The following is a 22,945-nucleotide window of genomic DNA, read 5'->3' as shown; positions in this document are numbered from 1 at the left end:
GACAACAGTCGTACGATAAGTATAATACAGAATATAAAGTAGGTATTAGGCATACGACAAATTCAAGGTCTGTGCAGCGGACATGGACTGATACATAAACATTTTTCAAGAGCCATCACGCACAAAAGAAAGGAAGCATGCAGCACTCATCTAAAGTGGGCCGTGCTTTTTCCACACTTTTGTGTATGTGAAGTTCTCTCCTCTGGTCGAAATACGTGAAGCAGAACATCTGAAGAAGCACATTATTGTGATCTAGGATTGAGGCAAAGTGAATAAGTACCGTGATATGTTGTATTTTCGTAATCTAGGAGATGTTGGGGCTCGGAGCCAAACATCTTCGCGAGTCTCGGCCCCTATCCCCAAACCAGATCGTGGGTTGGAGAGGTTCTTAAGGACAAGCTCCAGCCAACTGTGATGATCAGCGAAGGAAGCTGGCCAATCACAAGCAGCTTTTAAAAACAAATATGTTTGCAAATTAGGCCCCTGACCCTCACATGAATTACCGACGCTGAGATTGAGTGTATGGCGGAAGCACATAAACTGCACGTTCTTATGTCGTCGAAGTACACATGCCGCTTAAAAGGCACCATAGTCTAAGTGACAGAAATACAGCAAGCCGAATTTGTAACCAGCCTTTTTTTTTATTTTGTCCTTTCCAGAAAGGTTACCCCCGTATTCAGAAATGCATCTTAACTTGAAGTTCATGCTTGACTTGATCTGAATGGCGCCTTTCGCAAACGTGCCGAAGGAAACTCCATGAGTGTCCTGGGCACGTTCTCGCCAGGCGTCATTTAGATCAAGTCAAGCACGAGCTTCAAGTTAAGATGCATTTCTGAATACGGGGGTTAGAGGTACAGGACAGGGAAAAGAAGCTTCGGGTAAGAAAATTAAGGTCACAACAACACCAAAATTTTTCCAGACAGCTCGAAGGTGCAGAATGACCCTAAAGGCAGCTTTTGAAGTGCAAAACGCGGTGAACAATTTATCTTTGGGCAATGTCGTCGTATCATTTGACAGCCGTTTCTGCTCTTTGTTATGGACCATGTATTTCTGCGTAGGTTATAGACGGTTTTAATAGGGACGCGATGGTTCATCAGAAGTTTTGCCTATTGCTGTATTTTAATGCAGTAACTTTCATTTGATTATCGCTTCAGATCCTTCTAGTTGATCACAGAGAAACAGCGACAGAATACGCCGCAGGTGCATCAATTCATGTATTGGAAGGGGAACACATCCTCGAACTCTTACTATCGACGTTTATCTTACCAAAGATTCATTCTCTTGAGGCAAGTCGAAGTACTTTGCTCACAACATTGAGCTGGCATGACCTAAAACGCACTGTGCTGAAATGTTCGGCCATGCATCATGGCGTTCAATCTGGTTCATGGATCGTTCCTCCGCAAGCTCCGATACCTCGGCTATAGCCTCAGATATTGGGGCAAACTATATACAAGAAGACAGATTGCGATCGGCCTTTGTTCAAACACATCGCGCGCTCCGATATACGGCGGCAGGCATGAGATTCGCACGATGGTTTTCGAGCGGAGCGCACGGAGGATCGTGACGGTGGAGCACCTGCCCGCCATCCGATCACGAGTTCCGACGCCAGGTGCACCACTCTGGAGCATGGCGGCGCAGTATGCAGTGCGCGCGCAGGGGGTCCACTGTAGGCTCAATTCGGCACGCCCCCCCGCCTCTTCCCTGTTTTTTTTTTCTTTTTTTTTTTTTTGTCGCTCTGCCCATACTCGCCTAAGTCCCCGACTCGACTGTAGCGGCTTGGTACCAGGGCTGCCCACTCTGAGGCAGGCAGGACGAGATACTGTGCGCTAATTGTTACGCAGTGTGGCTTATTATTGACAGTGGCCATCGAAATGCACCCGGGTGCCAAAATATGTGCCCAGGGCTACGGTCCAGACACACAAATCAACCGGTTCTGGTCGATCGCGTCCATGCAGGCAAGGACATAACGAGTTACTATATAGCACGAAAATACGGGAGCAGAAAGAGCGCCAGCTCTGAATCAGTGTCTTGTCGTCCTTTACTCAGTCAGCCAGGAAATCTAACGAGCTAGACCAAAGAAGTATTGTGATATTGAACATTACGGTACAGGCCAACGACAGCGCTGTTCAAGTCCATAATCTGGGGTGACCCGCCAATTGCTTTGTAATTTAATGCTTGAGGACACCGAAAGGGCGCTTCACCCGTTCGTCTTTCACGCCATAGTAAAAGGACTCCGTATAGCACGCAGTTTCAATCAGGGACCAATATGACAGAGTAATCCTATAATTAGAGGAAAAATACAATATTGGTAATAGTTATAAAAATAATTTGAAATTACCTATGTGGTAATGACAATTTAGGCTGACAGTGAAATATGAGGCTCTAATTATTGTGCACAGGGATATTAACGTATTCGTTCCCTTTATCAAGAACAGTGCAGCCGACTATGCGTTACGAAAACGCACCGTCGACGCCATTAAGGAACGCATGCACTGCCGCGAAATAGATTCAGCGCACCTCGCCTGAGTGACTCCGGTTCAGATGGAGAAAAAAAGACCCCCCCCCCCCCCCCCCCCCCCCCCCCACACACACACACACAGTTGTGAGTAATGATAAAAAGAAACAAGAAACCATATTTAGAATTCACGTATTATTCCGCGAACTGACGCCCTGATAACCCTGCTATGCACGAGCGATTCCTGATCGGTGAGCTCGGTCGAACGTCCTTGTTGCAAGTCTCCTGAGGGCGTTGCTCGTTCGCATATACCAATGAATTTAAGGCGCGAGAGGCGTGAGTAATGTCAAGAGCGCTCGTGTAATTCGCAAACGCGTGAACGACGGCACTGTTTATTTTATTTCGTGTACCCTCAGGGCCAGGGGCATTAAAGAGGGGAGTGGTTACATCAAATACAGAAGAAAAAAAAAGTACATCGCAGCAAAGTGTTAGTAGTACAGTAGAGTGGTTAGTAGTACAGTAGAGCCAGGAAGAAAACACTCCTAAACAGCAGCAAAGACAAAAAGTAAAAGTCATAATCATCGTCCTATTTATCTTCACTGCAGGACGAAAGAGTCTGTTTGATCGATCTGCAGTTGCCCATGTCTTGTGCCCGCTGACATCATCCTATGCCCGTGAAATTTCGTAATCCCATCACACCCCATAACCCTCTACCGCCCTCAAATGCGTTTCTCCTCTCTCGACACCCCATTATATATATATATATATATATATATATATATATATATATATATAATGGACCGCCGGTTATCCAACCTATGACTTACGTGGCCTGCGCGCGACTCCATTTCTTTCTCTTACTCTCAACTACAATGTCGGCTACCCCATTTGCTCTCTAATCCATATCGCTCTCTTCCTGTCTCTTAACGTTGCGCTCATTATTTTCCATTCCATCGCTCGTTGCGCAGTACTTTACTTTGGTTTCTTTCTTTGTTATCCGCCAAGCTTCGACTCCACAGAATGCAATATTATAGAATGCAGTGTTCTCTTCAGCGTTAGTGGTAAACTGCCGTTCATGATTCGAGATTCGCTACTGCGTGCATTCCAACCTATTTTTATTCGTCAGGAGATTTTTTTTTTTTTTTTTGTCAGGGTCCTGAGGCTTTTTGACCTCCAAAAGCGTCAGGGCTTCAAGAGGCTGACACTAGATTCCACATTGTCATCTACCCCACAATTGAGCTCAGCTAAGCCTCGATCGTCGCTATATGAGCCACAAAAGAAAAAGAAAACACCTTGCTAGCATCGCAGCTTTAATAACTTTTTAACGAATAGCTGCATTCCGTCAGATTATTGAGATCAACCTTGATCTCGTTCTTTGTTGAATATTCTAGGCTCCCCTTTTTCCTACCTGGCTGTATACATTTTCCCCTTCATTTTAGCAGATGTCTTCACGCTTAATTCCACTTTACAGCTAAGATTATTTTAAGCATGGCAGCGTTAAAACGCTCGTCATCGTTTGGTTTTCTGTCATTGTATTTCAATGTATTTCATGTTACTGTATTCCATGTAATTGCAGTCTGCTCATTTGGCAAGTAGCCTAATTCATGTGGAAACGCCGGAAACACTAGCTGCCAACATTTCCAATACAGCCAAATAAATCGATCATTCAAATACCGACAACCTCTTCGCAAATGTTTAGTGAGCTTCACCCTTTTAGGCTACTATAAATATACAGTATACATGTTTCCCATAAAAATCACGTCATCACGCTTCTGATAATTTGATGTTTTATGTATAATGATGTTTTATAATTTTGAAACACACACACGTACAGACACACACACACACACATTTTGCGCGCGCGCGCGCCAAATGAGTATAAATTAAGGCGCAACAAACGCACAGAAACGTAAGCACGCACGCACGCATACACATGCTTAGTAGAGGGTAGAATAAATCTTTGTCATAGCCGTGCATTTTATGTTCTCTTTTGTGAATTGAGCTCGAACTTAATCTGTGTTTGTGTTTTCCATCCATGTTGGTACAAGAGCACAGTTAGATGTTAATTGAGCGCTCCGTCGTCGCAGCCTTGTCTTTATTATTATTACCTTTAGTGTCGTTTTCTTTCTTCTTTTTTTTTTTGCTTTAAAGTAGATATAAGGGAATAGTAGCCGAGGTATTTTCAGCCTCATTCTATCGAAAGCAACCCATTTAAAGCAGAACAGAACAGAAGATAATAGCCAGATATTTCCTTACCTTCTCATGCAGTAGGTTACCTAGCACTTCCAATCGAATGCAAGGAAGAAACATCGAGCTCACAGAGCGAGCAAGCAATAGCACGTTTGTGATTTCGCCAACGATGTATATATATATATATATATATATATATATATATATATATATATATAATGCAGAAGCATCCCCCCCCCCAATCTGCCTGTTAAAGAGGGCAACGGCACTAACGTCACCGCTGGCACTCATTTGAATAGTCGTGCTACGTTAAGTCGACTCACTAATTACCATGACGTGCTTTGAAAATGCTCGTCAAGCACGTATAGTATCTCTGTTTGCCTAATTTCGTTTCAAAATCAAATAGCCTTGCCAGTAGCGCACCCAGGATCTCTGCCAGGGGGGGGGGGGGGGGGGGGGTTGATAGTTTGCCAATACCATCTAAACAGCACTAATTTCGATTTCTTCACGGGAAATTGTTTTAGAAATGCGCTTTTTGCGAGTGTGCAGACGATTGCGCGTCTTACATCTTAGTTGCAGTACTCAAATGCGTAAGGAAAGAAAAGGGGTTAAACAAAAGGGGGGGTTAAGTCGGCCTCAGGGGGGTGGGGGGGGGGGGTCCAACCCCCGAATCCCCCCCCCCCCTCCCCGTCGGTGCGCCACTGAGCCTTGCACTTTTAACAACAATGTGCGCATTGTCGCCCTGAGTTGCTTTTTTGCTCTCCTTGAAGCTATGAGAAAATAACTGAGAAAAGAAAAAAAAAGTTGAAAAAAAAAAAAAGGAACATTAGCAGTGGCTGTGGTGGTGGTGCAGCCCCGATTGCTATGGTAAATAAAGGAAGAGAGAGAGAAAGATAAGTATAAATGAAAGGCAGGAAGGTTAACCAGGCTGAGCCCGGTAGGCTACCCTGCACTGGGGAAGAGGGAAAAGGGGATTGAAAGAGGAGAAAGAAGAGAGGAGTTCACACCCTGCACAGTTACACAGTCAAGCGTTCATCGCTGAGTTAGTCATACAGGCCGGTGCACCTCAAACAACGCAGCAGCGGAAAAAATACGTTTGCCAGTGATGCAAAGTATGTAGCGAAAAATGCAGGACCCGAGCGCTCTCGCGAGCTGGCTGTTTTTTATGCGTCGTAGGTACGTTACACGTCATTCGGTTCGCCGAGGTGGGGTGGGCGGGTCGCGCCCCGCCGGACGCGCAACGCATTTTCTCCGCGCGCGCAACCTTGGAGGAGCGCGCATTTAGCCTTCCCGCCAGCACTTGGGCTCGCGCCATCGCGAAGACATCCACATCGGAAAAGGCGCGCATCGCCTTCCGCGTCGCGAACGGCGCTTGCGAAGGCTGGCTGCTGGGGCCAACGTTGCTATATAGTCGCGGCGTCCTCTTGCTTGTATCATACGCCGTCGCGACCGCGAAAGCACGTGCCAAAGGGGGCGCGTCGCAGCGTCGATCGCGTCGCTGCCTTCTCTGATAGGGCCACGCGGCGGGATGCAGGCTCCGACAATGGGGGAAAAAAAAAGAAATCACGGCGCCTGTAGACGTCCGTCCGATACGGTCGGCGGGGAGGTGGAAACTGGAAGCAGCGTGCAGGTCACTCGCTATACCTGTGGGCCTGGATTTAACGTTTTTCCTATCAATGTTTTTTTTTTCTCTCTTTCTTAATTATTTGCGGTGCACGAGAAACGTTTGTATATTTAAGCGGAGCGTGGTTGCAGGCAAGTGTCCGTATTATAGTGATTTGATCAGTACGTTAGTGTTTAGGTTAGGTTTGACGTCGGTCTTGTATCGCGCTGCTCAGAATCGTTCTGCATGCCTTGCGGTTTTTTTTTTTCTCTTTCTCTTTTCTTTATTTCGTTCTTTCTCTTTAACTACAATGGTATAAACGTGATCTTATGGCAGTGCAAACATGGAACCTCATCGCAGGGTTCTCAACTAGACTTTGGGGACACTTCACGTGAGTTCACGTTGTCCGTATTAACGAGACGTCCATGTGTATGAGCAGCGAGAAAAGAAAAAAAGAAGCACTATCATACACAAGTTTGTAAGGAGGCAGATACATTCATGTTTGCCTTCGGAGGTACAGCTTTTATTCGACTTTCTGGAATTGAATAGCCTAGCGCGCACATTAAACGTAGGAGCTGGCATGTCCTGTCGGCGAAAGCTGTAGCAACGTGCGGAGTATTCTGGCCTGTCATTTGCAAGTGAACTGGAATGCGAATTCTCACTTTCGAATTCTGGCGGAAATTAAGGACCTGGCAGTATTATTATTATTATTATTATTATTATTATTATTATTATTATTATTATTATTATTATTATTATTATTATTTCGTACGTACACGAATGAAATAGGGAGGAAGCAAGCGGACAACTGCCACCGAGAGGGGCACAACGTCCGCCTACACTTTCAGGAGGAGGGAAGAGAGGAAATGAAAATAGGAGGAAAGAAAAGAGGAAACAAAGAAATGGCGTAGACACAGATAGAACAAAACAAAAACACAAATAATGTCTATAAACGGGAGGCCAAGTCAGTATCCTTCAGAAAGGTTAGCAGTGCTCGATGGGCCTGGTCACGTCGAGCAGTGCACCCCCTTGGAAACAATCAATCGTCAAGGGTCGCACAAGTCCAATAAGTCTATATTCCTTAATTAGCAATGCGCGCTCCGCAACGAATGCGAGACACTCTAAAACGAGATGTTCGAGTGTCTCGCAGGAGCCACAAAACGTACACGACGGGCTGTCCACACGTCCTTGTCGGTATAGGCGTTCGCACACCAACACATATCCAACACTTAGCTCGTATAAAAGTGCTCTAGCACGACGGGTCAAGCCTCGAACACGTACACGGGGAGGGAACGATCCGTTTGTAACACGCTGGTCTGGATGCTGCTTTAGGAGGTGTCGGCATATCAGAAGACGAGCGTTTTCAAACATACAGGAAATTTCAGGGCAGTCACATTCGTGGTGGGCACAACTTGAAGCGATAACGATCAGCCTGTTCACTTCCAGCGGTGCCCACGTGCGAGGTATCCACTGGGCAATGAGGGACACTCCATTCTTCGTGTACGTCATTCAGAGAAACATCAATCACTGCCAGTTCTGCAGTTGTTGATGAGGTTGGATGAAGTATTCTAAACGCCCGTCTGATGTCAGTCGAAGGGCAGAAGAAATCATGCGAGAAAACGACATTCATGCATGTGCAAATCTGACGCAGGCGCTCACGAAGGTGCAGTACATTCTCGTGAACTTGCGGACTCATCGAGGTAAATTCGAAAACAGAGCAGTGTATACTATATGTTAACTCGAGAATCTTGTTTAAGACAGTTCTAGGTTGATTAGAGTACAATAAGGCAAACTTTACAAGGCTATCAATTAGCACAGGGAATATATGAGCCTAGAAGGTATTAGTGCTACCAAGATTTGTCAGAAAAAGCAATCTAACCGCAAATTAAAAAAATTACTCATTCATTCATTCATTCATTCATTCATTCATTCATTCATTCATTCATTCATTCATTCATTCATTCATTCATAAATAAAAAAATAAATAAATAATAGATACAACCCACAGAAATCGATTAACAATTGAAATGGAATGAAGACTGAGTAAAAGTAGGTGCTGTTGTTTATACCAGCGCATTGGAGACTTCTAAAACTCAGCACAGAGGTGGTGGCTCCCGAAAGGCTTCTGCACACAATCTTCGCTGTATGAACACAGAGAGCGCAGCACAGCTTCAACGCAGCGCCTGCCCGTTTGCTTTCTCCCTCTCCTTTTCATCATCGTTCAAAATATGTCGATTCGCGCTTTGTGTTCCGTATACGTTATATGCGGTGTACCCATGGCTTAATTGGGTGTCAGCATACACATCCCTATCACGAACAATGACCAATCCCTCCTACTTTAGGCTCACTTGGGCTTTTTGCTTTTGCCCGAGTCGCTTGAAACCGAAAACGATAAAAATAAATAATAAATTATGGGGTTTTTACGTGCCAAAACCACGATCTGATTATGAGGCACGCCGTAGTGGGGGACTCCGGAAATTTGGACCACCTGGAGTTCTTTAACGTGCACCTAAATCTAAGTACACGGGTGTTTTCGCATTTCGCCCTCATCGAAATGCGGCCGCCGTGGCCGGTATTCGATCCCGCGACCTCGTGCTCAGCAGCCCAACACCATAACCACTGAGAAACCGAAGACGATAATTTGATGCGTATTCCTGCGTCCATGATTTCAATGCATGGAAAAGTTTGAACGTAATCCGGGACCGAATTCACGAAGCTTTTCGGTCAAGCGCTTTTTGCTATTAGTCGGTCGCGTTCGCTAACAAGTATATCAGGATTGGTTAGAATTTGCTCTTACAAACATTCCTAGCGTTAAGAGCCTTTTGTAAATACGGGCTCTGTATTGCACGGTGTGCTTGTTGAAAAGCATAACTTGCTGGAAACGAACAGTGCAACACACAAGCTATCACTGCTTAGCGCAATGTTAGATTGCAGTTAATGAGGACGTGTGATTTTTGACCACTTATTCTCAATATTAAAGACGATAGTCTTTCTTGGGGAACTTAAACGCTGAAAATTTGGTCTGTCTGTCTGTCTGTCTGTCTGTCACCCGATTCAGCCACCCGGCCAAAGTTGGACCACTTGCTTACCGCCCACACTACTTAAACTGGTACGGCTGTTCATACTTGTGAACGTTATCGATCACAAAGTAAATATTACGCATATCTGAGGCGCAACATCACTAGGTAAGTATTAGGAGGTGTGTTCCTTTAATAGAAAATACATAGATACGTAACTCTAAAGACCCTAGTTTCTTAAGCTGCGCTGAAAATGCCATGCTATGCGCGCCGACGAACGACGTTCCCCGACTGCGCGCCGACGAGCGCCCTCTGCCTCCATATGGAGGAAGGAAACCCTCTGCACAAGCTCATGTTTCCCGATGTATTGCCAGATGGCGTCCATGTCTCACGCAGCGCCTCCTCAATTTTATCAATGCCAGCCAGATGCGGCCGATTCAACATAAGGAAGCGCTGTCTGAGGCAGGGCAAAACATAAATGGTCGCTTGATGAAATAATGCGGTAAAATGAAATCTGTTCAAACAAACCTTCATGCCAGGACGGAAATGGTACGAGAACAGCATCACGGGTGGCCGCGGATCAGACCAGCACTCATGTAGTACGGCCGGCAGAAGACTATCGTCTTTCGACGACATTTGCAGCGAAGCACGCAGATACGCGGCAAATTTTTTTAACAAGTTCGTCCATCTTCAGAAATATGGAGGGAAATATCACGCACAAAGCGCACTTTACGCTGAAGCCAACATCATTTGTATAAATAGATTCCTTTGATGCAATATTACATTTGCTTTTGGCTATAATGTTATTAGAGATGCCGTGCCACTTATTTGGCCTTGTATTGATAGGCCGATAGCCGATATTCTAGTTTACATTTAAAAAAATGGAGCTGGGCAACCATGCAATGCGTAGGGCAGATAACCGATGAACCATTCGAGTTACAAAATGGGTGCCAAGGGAAGGGAAACGCAGTCGAGGACGGCAGAAAATTGTGTGGGGTAATGAAATTATAGGAAATTTGCAGGTGCATGCACGTAGGAATCGCTGGGACAGGCCTTCGTCGTGCAGAGGACATGAAAACATGATGATGATGGTGGTGATGATGGTAGACCTATTTGCTTGTTGGTCCAAATTCATCACGTCCTTCCGCATCGCGAACAGGGAGGACAGGATGACGGGACCTTTATCGTAACCTGAAAGCCGTTTCAAGTCCGTCTCGCTGGTTCCACGGCATGAGCTTCTCCTTTCATTCATGCCAAGCAGTTGCGGTTCAGTCCTGGCAACACTTCGGCAGTGAGGTGATGAGAGAGAGAGAGAGCGGTGTTTTGTCTGACGCTATCGCAATGGCCCCGGATGAGTCGGCTGTCGCATGCGGCGCGCTTTTCGCACAACGGCCATCGGCTGACCGCGCACCACAAGAGCGGAGGACTGTTTGCGAGCGAAGAGCGCTGCTGTCCAGCAGTATATACCGCAGTAGCTCTGTATATACGCGGCGTCGTGCCCAGAGCGGGAGGGCGGTCCGTTCGGGCGCCCAACTGCGAGCAGCGTCCCGGAACCGAGAGAGCGCGCTCCTTTTGTCTCTCCACCAGGGGCCCATTACGCCTCGGTTTCCGGTGTTCGCGCGGACTCCGGCGAAAACAGGCTATGTGCGGCTGAATTCCAGCGCGGAACAACGGGTGCGTGGGGTTGCCCCATCCGGCCAGACAATGCCTGGGAGGGTCCCCTGGCGACTGCTTTCCCACGCGGATCGCGCAGTGGAGTGACGACGGAGACAGACGCGGCAGCAGACAGGCGGCATAAATCTCGTTGCATGTACTCATGTCACAGCCGGACGACGCCTTCACCGATAAGGTGTGCCAGGAGCCGTGCTCACGGTTATAGCGCTGATTCGACGACGCATCTCATGTGTCGAGTGTCACCTGATAAGTTGCGTGGCTGCGGATAGTCGGTATCTCTAGACCTAATTACCTTCTATACTGATCATGGCTGAAAACAATGGCATGCTTTTCTCTAGGATGAACTGTTGACCGCCGTTGGCAAATGGGCGAAATTTATCTTTTGATTCCTGCGTGCACGTTCGATGAGTTATCGATAACACAAAAGACGTTTGCTGATTTTCATGTTTGCGTCTATACAGATATGGCACATGCGCCCAGTAAAGTGTGTTGGCAGTTGTTCATGGCGAATGCAAAAAAAATATTAACACTTCTCTCTGTATTTTGAAAATGAAGATGACAAGTAGAAACAGAGGGTATAGCACTCATTGTTCACAATTTTGTCTAGTTTTCGCTACAGGGCTACAGGGTATTTGACAGAGCGTACGCAATTAATGCGCATGACCTGATGAGTTAGCAGGGTGTCCACGGGCAGCGGGTTATATTTAACTGTGGCAGCGGATGTTGCGTCGTGAGTGCTTTCTGTCTTCGCCTTTTCGAACCGTGCACAGTTCAATTTACGCCAAGATGTACTGCGATCAACTCTCCCTAACTTCTCTTTCGATATGCATACGCGAGACCATCAAATGCGCCTGTGAAAAATGTAATGTAAGCATGAGCGGAAAAAACACCTAAGGGTGGGGCGCTACCAAAAGTACAGCAGACAAAAACACAAAATAAAAATAACCCAGAAAGGTAAGAAATCAGGCTATATGATGTTGTTTTTTCCGCTTCTGGTGGTATTGGCCACCTGTCAGCCTTCAAGGTGAAGGCCGATCTCCTGGTAGAAGTTTGCCAGTTAGTATTAGCTCTACCGGACACCGCTGCTGAGGAATGCAGATAGCCCCCAGCCGCGCTATACCACAGACTTGTAAAGGGAATTTGAAAGAACGCAGAGAGGTCGGCATAGGCCAGCGCGCCATAGCCTGCTACTTTGCACAGGGGTAGGGGAAAAGGGGAGGCAAAGGTGTGATGAAGGATGCTGACGACCGAGAAGAGGGATATGCACAGCGATTGTGCAGGCCAGTGCAATCCTGTGTTGATCATTCAGAAATATGCACCGGTACACACATCTCCACAACAGTAACATATGTTTTCATCAGTGCACTGAACACCACGCGCCGTTCATCAGGACAGTTGCCCAGAAACAGAGGCCAACGTCCCTTCTGGCACTGCTTTGTGCACACAGCGGCGAAGCGATATGCGACCTATATCACGGGGAACCACCCTGGCGAAAGGTCTGATGCAGTGAATCGTTGATGGGCAAAGCGTGAATGCACATTCAAAAAAAAAAAAAAATGGAGTGATGGAAATTCTATTGTCCGGGAGTAACTGCATGCTTGTCCATTTCTGGCAGTTCTTATACTCCTCGACAGAGTATAGGTTTACTCTGCTGGCGACAAATCGGAGAGAGCGTATACTTTACTGGGAGGTAGGAGAACTCTCGGAAATGTAGTTAACACGGGACAAGCGGTACGTTACCTCCACAGAATGAGTTGCCAACGCTCCCTTCGCTCTCCCTTTGGAGTGCACGATAAGTGCATCGCAAGGCATATTGCGTGATTGATAGAGGACGAGGTCACGCGATCAGCAATCCGATTCATTTCACGCATTTGTTCTAAAGTCACCGTTATCGCCAAGATCGGTGAATGGTCGTTGCGGACGGTAGGAATGAAATAAAAGCATTCTTGCGTAGAATCGACGCTGATATTTACAAGAAATTTGTTAAAACGCGAACAATTCGTATCTCGTATGCTTGGGCGCAAGTAATAATCACCACAAACGTAATTACAAGGAGAGAGAGAGAGAAGAAAGGAAAGGCAGGAAGTTTAACCAGATGCACGTTCGGTTTGCACTGGGGGAGGGGATAAAGGGGCGAAAAGAGAGAAAGAAGAGAGGAAAATAGCACTAGCTGCGCGCACACGTAAAGATGCACACGGAGTGCATAAGCAGTCGCAGCAACCGCAGAAACTTGAAAACATCAGGAACTGCAGTTGCAAAGAAATGTCTACGTGGTTAGTATTTAGCTGACAAAAACCGCTCCTTCGACCGCACCCACAAAACAATACGATAACCGCCCTCTAAAAGCTATAGATGACACTGTTATAAGCTTGAAAATATTACAATTATTGGAGCGCTAGGGCAACTTTGGGACGTTCTGCCTCTCCGGTGCCAGCGCCGCGCTGTTATCAGTTCTCATCCAGCGCTCGCCGTTTGTTTGCGCTCCCCTCCCCCTCCCCCGCTTCTCCTCCTTCCTTTTGTCACAATATCGCTGAACAAAGGTATAACACAGGTGGGCAAGTGTACGCGCCTCCAGTAACCATCACGGTTCCAGGAGGGAATGTGGCTCCATCCTGCGACGTTGCTGAGAGTGGAGACAATCGCCGTCAAGGGAAGAATGAGAGAGGAATTCGTGTCGTTGCGACGCTTCCTTCTGGATGTCTATAACGATAAGATTATTGTGCCAAATGCAAAATGTCTCTGCTGCAAGCCGCTACGGGGCAGCACCGCGTTAACATTCAGTAAAGAGTCTTCTTCTTTTTTCTGCGGTTTTACGTGCCAAAAGAGTCGGTTCCCCTTATCTATACGCCCGTGGCTGTGGCTATGGCGTTTTGCTTTCCGAGCACGAGGTCGAAGGTTCGAATCGCGGTCACATGGCCGCATTCCGATGGGAGATGGAACGCGATAGTCTTCGCGTACTTTGAGTGCACGTTAAGGAAATCCAGATGGTCAATCCTTCACCACAGCCCACTGTGCGAAATTTGGACCATAAGGTATGAGTGGTTAGGTGTTATTACACGGTAGTAAATCCCTTTCTACGGGACAGGCACAGATGATAACGTGAAGTCTGTGTGACGCTTCACTCACCGCAAAAGAACAGCGTTGTACGAGTAACGCGAAACAGAGAGAGTAAATAGGTGAGTGTGCTGGACGTATTGCACACAGTGCCCTTGTGGAGCTTGCGACAACTCAGGTAACAGTGTGTATAAGTGTAATAAGCCCTTCCAAAAACGTGCAGTCATGCGCCGATCCCATCAACAAATTGCTTTGGCTCAAGCTGAACGGAAGAAAATTGAGGGTAAAAAAAATTGTCGGCGAACAAACAAATAGGGTGCGGAGCTACGAAGGGAGATAGAGAATTTACACGTAAATTTAAGAACAAATAACACTGTCTTCAGTGCTGTTACGTGTCCCATCAGGTGAGCGAGACGAGTTCGTGATGTCGGTCGTGGTGATCGAGAGCTGCCACTGCTTCCGCACATGGCGTCCAGAACTTGATGGATGAAACAGCGTGCATTGGGCTGTCACGACGGTTCTACGCACGGCCAGACGTGCTGTCTCTGCTGTTGCTGTTCGATTTTGCATCAATCGAACAAAGCAAAAGCGGATGCGACTTCCTGTTGTTTCGAGGAGGGATCGTTGCCGCGCAGCTTGGGTGGCTGAAAAGAAGTTAGAAGAAAGCAAGTGTAGCCGCACATGGATATAGGGTGCGTTTCCTTAGCTCAGGGTAAACTATATGTATGTATGTATGTATGTATGTATGTATGTATGTATGTATGTATGTATGTATGTATGTATATATATATATATATATATATATATATATATATATTGACCCTTTTCGCGGAGCAGTTTGCTCTACAGGAACGAGATGGCGCTTTCGGCCGCGCGCCATACGTTGCCTCAGCGAATGCACACAAATACGAAACCATTACTGCTTCTACCCTGCTACTGTGCGATCAGCTGGCGAAAATGCAACTGGGTGTGCGCTAATGCACTATGCCCAAATCAAACTGCAAAATGTGTAACGGTAAAGGGAAGACGTGTGCGGTAGTTCGCTGCAAAAATAGTGATTCACATATTAATGAATGGAATCGACCTGTGTCGCCGCTGCCACATAAGGACTGCCTGTGTTGCCGCCCTTCGCGAGGCACGGCTTTCCTTAAGGATACAAAAATATAATTCAACCGCCTGCGCTGCATAGATAACCTCCAAAGAAAGGACTTCAACTCCGGAACGTCGGCACATAAGAGGGAGTACCGCTCGTTACAAAAGGAAGTAGTGCCACTTACTGGCATAGTAAGCTTCCCGCACGCTATCTACACACATCCACCCTTACTCGCACGAAAACTTACGCCCACCCTATCGCCAACGTGTGAGTGAATAGGCGCGCACTTGAATCAGTGTGCCGAAGCATGAGTGACGGCGACTACACCGACAAGACACGAATGTTGGAAGCTGAATGTTTCGTGACGGTCCACAGAGTAAGCGAGGGACTAGCGATAATACGTGTTTGCTACGAGCTACCACAAAGTACAGAACATTTAAATTCCAAGCTTTGTGCACAGCAACAACAAATTTATCGCAGCAGAGCACACCCGCGAGTGATTACGCTGAAAATAAACAATCAGATAGTGGCCGCACCGAGGAACTTTACTGAGTCAGAAATATGACTAGCCGCTGTTTCAAAATGTTTGCCAAATAAAGAACGCAGAGCGCACTGATCCCGATTTAATTCATAAGCGGAAAGTTTGGACAGTTTGGAATACATTTCTAGCCCCGCTTTTAGTACAAGCACCGTATACGCTGCTCACGCCGTTCGGACAAGGCTTAATGAGCTCTGAAAGCACTTACATGTCCTCTAAAGCTGTGGTCAAAGCTTCGTGTCGTGCACGCACTCACCGTCTACGATACGCGTCCAAACAGCGGTTCCGGCGTCACGCGCTTGCATTGTAAACGCGGAGGCAACGGAGGCGGCTGAGGCAAGCAATGGACTAGTCACCACGTGATCAAACATGGCACCGCCCACGGGAGCGCCGCGAAAAGGGTCAATATATATATATATATATATCACTATATAAAGGCAACAGACAATGGAGAAAAGGAAATATATGGCTTTATATGGTCATGATTAACACCAAAAATCGAGCCATTCGGTTTCCCTTCTCTCGTTCACACACACACACACACACACACACACACACACACACACACACACACACACACACACACACACACACACACACACACACACACACACACACACACATATATATATATATATATATATATATATGTGTGTGTGTGTGTGTGTGTGTTCACTAATTCACTAATTAAGTTTTAAACTAATTACCTGATGGCCCATATTGCAATTTACAAATTGTAGCTGTGGAGTTCGCAAGGCGGATCCACTTGTAGCGAATTCTCTGGATGACACCAGTTTTGAGATATTAATTCCCAAACTTTGCGGAGAAATGCATTGGCGTTCCAGTTAGTTTCTTAACAAAACGTCGCTTTATGCATTGAAGCACAAACTTAACTGGAACGCCAATGCATTTCTCCGCAAAGTTCGGGAATTATAATCTCGAAACTGGCGTCATTTTGAGAATTAATTCCAAGTGGATCCGCCTTTTGAACTCCGCCATTTAAATTTTTTTTAATCCATTCGTAGACACTCGGTTGCTGCAAGACACTGTTCCCGTATTGTGCCGAAAGTCTTTGATGGATTGCGGCCCCTGATACACCTTCCGACCACAAAAACCGGATCACTGCTTGTTGGTCCTCTTTGGTGCAAACTTCTAATGGAGCGGCCATGATTATCTACGACAAAAGGAATACAAATGGAAGAATTAGGATCAAACTTTCATAGCATGACCACAACAGCATAACAATAAAATAAACAGGGACGCAGGTCAGCACGAACAATGTAAGAAGAGTTATGTCAAAATTGCGGATAATTTTTTACTTATCCTCGTGTATATATATATATATATATATATATATATATATACATATATAGCATAAGAAGCCAACAAACAATGACACCAAGGACAACATAGGGAAAATCACTTGTTTCCATTTTCATTTCCATTAATTTATCATTTTATTTAATTCAATTTAGTAAGTACAAGTAATTTCCCCTATGTTTTCCTTGGTGTCATTGTTTGTTGGCTTATTATGATATGATTAATAATAATCGGGCCCCTCGGTTCCCTTTCTTCTCGTTCATATATATATATATATATCAGTGAAGGATAAAATCACAGGATCCGGCAGAGAAATAATTCAAAGAATAGAAGCACAAAGAAAAAAATAACAAAACTTGGCTGACGTTTCGGCCACGGGACGAAGGACGGTCCCGCGAGTGATACGGCAGTGTGAAGCCCTGTTATTTTTTCGTACGTGCTTGTATTCTTTGATATATATATATATATATATATATATATATATATATATATATATATATATATATATATGCTAAGTTGAGCTGTATTAGTAAGTTACCCTACTACAATACCGAAAAGCGAAACACGGGTGGCGACGCCGCCGTGAAGTTCCCGCACCAGCTTGCCGTGACGTCATGGATTTCGACGGCGGCTGCTCGAGCCTATAGTCAAATTTTTATCGGGTAAATATGGCCTATACATTGTATTCTACAGGAGCCACAGACTGAACTTTGCAAATTTCGAGCACGTTAACTCAGCCACAACGACCCGAATACGAGAAAACACTTTAAGATCTGTGACGTCACTGACGAACCGACGCTGGCGTTGCGGCGCGTGCAGTTAAAAAACAAAATGGAAGTTCGGCCTTCATTTTCTCTTTAGCAATCGACCGCCTACCGCCAAAATAATGAAAATGAGTTTTGAAAGACACTTTATCAGTCGAAACTGATTTAATGTTTCTCTTTAGTGTACCTTTAAGCTTCGCAATTAAAGCTGCGCATAATACTCTGCGTATAAACGCATCCGTATATTTATCAAGTTTCCTTATTTTCGCAACGAAAATAACAAATAAAAGCGATGAGAGCTAAAAGTGTTCTTCAGCATGTTGTACAGTGCTACATCTGTGGGTTAGGTGCGTTGGATGGTCCTGAACGCCAGTATATATCTGAAATGAACCGCGAAATTGCGAAACTAAGGTGAATCAGCCCAGCCACGTGCATTAGAATCAAGTGCCGCGGCGTTTTGGTTGCATGTGCGAGCAAGACACTCCGAGGCCAGATTCAATCGTTCAGCCGCATCACACTTTCTCCCGCTTCCTCGCGGGCACCTCCATCGAGGAGGTACCGCAGGACCGGTCATTACCGTGCACACGCGCGCTCTCTATGCGCAGGCAGCACAAACTGTGCCGCTCCGATCGGACCAGCCCTCGACATACCGTGCCCAGCGGAAGCACCAAAGGTTGGCTCCCCTCGAATGCAATAAAGAAACGAGTCGCGAGGTGCGGTGCATGTGGAGTACCCTCGGCAGGCCGCTGGGGGGAATCCAAAATCGGCGCTCCAGCAGCTGCGCATGCGTCGTGACCGGCGCGACCTTGCGCCTGGCGCGCCGCGCGGCGGACGCGTGGTCCTCCGCGACCCAATCTCCCGGCGGCGTCCGGGCAGCCGACAAGCATCGCCGCCGACACGGGTCCCAGTTTGAAAGTTGCCCGGCAGCTCCTCCGCGAGCGTGTTCTCCTGACCGTTGCTCCTCTTCGCCGTGTTGCTTCTCGGCGGGCGCACGTAGCAGGCGCTTTTTTCCTCGCGCGCGCGCGCGCGTTGTGTGTGCGCAGAGCGCTGTGTTTGTTATCTCCGACCGCTCTTGGTGCGAACCCGGGACCCGGCAAAGTCCCTCAGCAGGCCAGCCCGCGGTTGCGGGGTGGCGAAATATGGTCCTGTGCGGCGGGCATGTGGCAGACGATGACGGCCGCAGGCTGCTACGCAGCACCGAGCAGCTCAACCAGCAGAAGCAAGGCAGTGAGTATACACCGAATGAGAGGGAAGGCGTGTGTAGGCGCGCTCGGGGATTGCATCGACTGCACGGCCGCCGGACCCATCCTCTGCCTCCCGGCGCGCGCGTGTGGTCGCCGCGCACGTGGGAGCTTCGGCGGCGAAGTGGCCTTGTAGGAGAGACGCTTATTGCGAGCGTCGCGCAAGCGTGTTGCTCCATGTCTGTTCCGATACACTAGTAATTACAGGCACTTCGAAAGCATGGCTGGGAAGAATGGGCGCATAATAATAATAATACCGTTGACGGTGGACTGGGGGCTGCGGGTTCTTCGTTTCTGATGTGCGACACAAAATACGAGGCAGCAATCGGTAGTACGTATAGCTAGCCGAGGTATTGAATTACATATGCTTATCATGCTACTTGGTGCGCTTGGAATATGATGGCATAATTCGTCTAATTCGCAACCGCCCGTTTAAGAAGTGCTCGGTAGTTTCTCCGCTCAAAGGCGTGAGAGCACAATAATCTTGGTAGATATATATCGAGGTTTAATCATGGATGGTGCCTGGAGCTCCTCTAAATACTGTGGTTCTTTTAATACTTGCGGTCGCACGAGCGTACGCGAGAGCAAGTCTCATTACAAGACACGACACTTTCGCCGCATACGACATTAGGGATACTATTAAGGCTGTGTGAATATTCGAGAATCTCGAATAACAAATAGAAAAACTGTACCAATTCGACTAGGTATTCGCAAATACGAATATTTTCAGAATAGTTTTCGAGTAGTTTAAATACTGGTTAAATACTGTGCGCAATAAAGCATAAAATTGGAGAAAAAGTCTGGTAACTTTTATCCCGGCGGCCATATATAGTAGACATAAAACGCGAGAAGTTACGTAGTGGAGCAAGCTATACCTCGCTCAGTGAGCCAGATGTATCATTCCAAACCGCGATTATTCGCACTCTCCGAAGAGGCCTGGGTATATGCGAACAAACTGCTTATTTGTTCCGAATGCTCCATTTGGATTTATAATTAAAAACGATTCATAACGTACAATGTTATGGCAGAAACTTGCTAACATTGTGAATACTATAGGATATGAACATCGTTTTAGATTAAAGATGAAAACGGCTGTTTTTTATCCTAAAGTTATTCGATTAGATTCTGGCACCATTCAATTCGTATTCGATTCAGTCTCAAAATTAATATTCGAATTTTGCACGCCATTATAAACAATATGCCTGGGCCGGTTACGCTATGTACTGATGCTACATTTTATTCCTTTCATTCTTTCTTTCTTTCTTTCTTTCTTTCTTTCTTTCTTTCTTTCTTTCTTTCTTTCTTTCTTAACGGCTGCAGGGACTGAAGAAAATTGCAATGTAAACAAAGATTTAGTACTTTTGTCACACGAGCGTATACAAACCTGCACTTTCATGACTCGGGAAATAGCTGTCGCTCTGTGTGTCAACTGATTCGCATAAGAGTCAACCGCACCCTCTCTGCCACTCTTAAAATTGGAAATGGGGGACGGTGCACTAATATAAAAACTATATCTGCACAACCCTCGGTCTTCTATTAAAAAATGTCGCTATATTTATTTACTCTTTCGCAGTGAGCAAGGAGTGACGTTTCTAAACCAGTCGTGATATCCGGCAGGGCAGCTGCGTGTACAGCACATGAGGGTTGCTTACACATGCTTGCCCTTTTACTTTTCTGAATGTATATAATGCACTGAAAATTTGGGACGCCAGCGGTTTCCTCGCACATGCTGTGCGCGTGCAGCTGCGCCAGCCACGACAGGCACTTGTAGCCCGTGCGCGCGCCATGGAAACGGGAACGCTTCCACGGGGGCTGCATCTGCTGCGCGGCTGGATTCGCGCGCTGCTTTTATCCTACATTCAGGTTACCCTTCGCGAAACGGCAGTCGAGGAAGCTTCCGTATAACTCCGTGCAACATACCCGTTTCGTTAGCCTTTCTTCTGTAACGGTGCGGGAGAGAGGCTTACGCACGATTACGCTGTATGTGTTATATAATGTTTGGCGAGCCAAATGTATACGTACACTGCAGCATTAAAAAAGAAAGAAGAAAGCCAGGCAGCTATGTCTCAACGAACGTATGATGGCGAGAAATGCTGCCGAGTTATTAGACAGTTTTAGTTTAGCGTAGCCTTCCTTCTGTAACGGTGCGGGAGAGAGGCTTACGCACGATTACGCTGTATGTGTTATATAATGTTTGGCGAGCCAAATGTATACGTACACTGCAGCACTAAAAGAAAGAAGAAAGAAAGCCAGGCAGCTATGTCTCAACGAACGTATGATGGCGAGAAATGCTGCCGAGTTATTGTATAGGATCGCGTAGGTATGCGCGATGGTGCAGCCCTCGTTTTTATAGCTTCCTGCGTCGAAGGAAACGCCCAGGATGAGCGATTCGGGGCGGGAGGTCCCCCGCAAGAAAGATCTATGACGGAGAGTAAAGCTATGCGCTGCGAATACGTTAATATGTGAGTGAGCTGCGAACGATCGTTGCGGTAGGTCTTAAAAGATATACAATCAAACGCTTTTACAACAAATAACTTGGGATTTGCAAAATCTTTCGTTATGCAGGTCGCTTCGTTGTTCAACAAAAGAAAAAAAAATGTTTAACATGAATTAAAGAGATACCTAGTGAAATAATCGAGAGTTCGACGGAAGTCCGTCTGGTCGGGGTGAAACAAGACAAAGAAAGACGTACACCGTCGAAATACAACTTTAGAAGCAAGATGTGTCTGCTTCCATACGGAAGCCTCGTTCAAAGGCGACGTACTCGTTAGCAGTCTCGCCCGCTGCTGTGTTACAGCAAGCAGCATACGTATTCAGCGCTTTCTGGAGCAGTACATCAGGACTGGGATACTAGCTGACACCGGCACGTTCGTCAAGTGCGTCGCTAGCGCCTCCGTTAGCGCAGAGCGCAGTTCAGGCCAGTGGCGGCGTCACTATATACGCGTAGAGTTCGTTGTATACAGCAACAAATCAGCCGTCGGGGGGACTGCTATATTCCTTCTTTGTACAGGCAAATTCGTTGCAGTGATGTTCGTTTGTAAAGGCGTTCACAATGCATGTGAAAGATAGGAATTCCGCCGGGAGATAAGCATTCCTTCCTTATGCAGCTCATTTCGTTGTAGAGGCGTTAGTTGTATATAGAGGCCCGTTCTATACTGCACTTAATACACATACCGATTACCTTCATGCACGATCTAAGGCGAACGCGCCCAGATTCTAAACGGAGCGATATACGCTCGGAATCTTTAACTTTGCTGCGTGAACCACGAAGGTATAGCTGCTGTAACCCTCGAATCTGTTGGCCAGGATAGGCTGGCGTTATGTATACGGCTCAAGCACCGAAGCTATGTAGGGTTTTTCAAGAAATGCGTTCGAAATTGTTTAAAATATAGGAAAGGTAGGATAATTGAACGATTTCCTCTGGATTGCTTTTAGCACAGAGACATACATTTGAGATGACTCAGTGCAGTAATTAACGAAGTAATTATGCAAGTTCGACTAATCAAATTTTAACTAAAACAGCCATATGCGATTGATACCAATGGAAGGCCTGAAGCGCGCCATCCCAGGGGCTCATAATGGTTTCCGGAAGCGCAAGAAAGTTTACAGTTGCTAATTTTTAGAGCGCGATGAATTCTGCCCAATGTGGCACATAAAAGCGAAACTGGGCCACTATTCTGTAGCGATTCCTTCCGCTCGATTCTATGCCAGTCTTATCATCCATCGCTCACGGCCGGCTGATTCCGTTGATAAAGCGGGCGGAGCGTTGCTCTTAGACTGACGAAGCGCCGAAACGATATTAGCATCGTAAAATGCATCGCTACAAAATAGCGGCCCTGAACAGCCTAGGAGCGCAACTGTCACGCCCATAGCGAACGCCCGTGAGTGACGTGATCGACTGCCCGCGCCTCACCGGTGGGCGAGCATCAAGCGAGAGTCCTTATCAAGCCGCGATCTCACTCGCTTCACGCTCGCCCGGATGTGACCTGCTATGGC

General features: G+C 46.6%; 1 protein-coding gene across 2 annotated transcripts in view; it reads left to right on the top strand.

Moving 5' to 3' along the window:
• Positions 1 to 18,590: 18,590 nt before the first annotated feature.
• The window catches only part of LOC119463135 (protein PALS2), a 67,725-nt gene continuing 63,370 nt past the window's right edge, over positions 18,591 to 22,945 (top strand). For both annotated transcript variants that reach the window (XM_037724115.2, XM_049668081.1), the window contains exon 1: positions 18,591 to 18,935. In XM_037724115.2, coding sequence (XP_037580043.1) covers positions 18,848 to 18,935 — 88 coding nt within the window. In that variant the 5' untranslated portion in view covers positions 18,591 to 18,847. The remainder of the gene's footprint in view (positions 18,936 to 22,945) is intronic.

Source organism: Dermacentor silvarum, chromosome 1 (assembly GCF_013339745.2).
Source record: "Dermacentor silvarum isolate Dsil-2018 chromosome 1, BIME_Dsil_1.4, whole genome shotgun sequence".
In the NCBI taxonomy this organism is placed as follows: domain Eukaryota; kingdom Metazoa; phylum Arthropoda; class Arachnida; order Ixodida; family Ixodidae; genus Dermacentor; species Dermacentor silvarum.
Note: the sequence above shows the minus strand (reverse complement) of the source record. Positions and strands in the feature narration are given on the sequence as shown.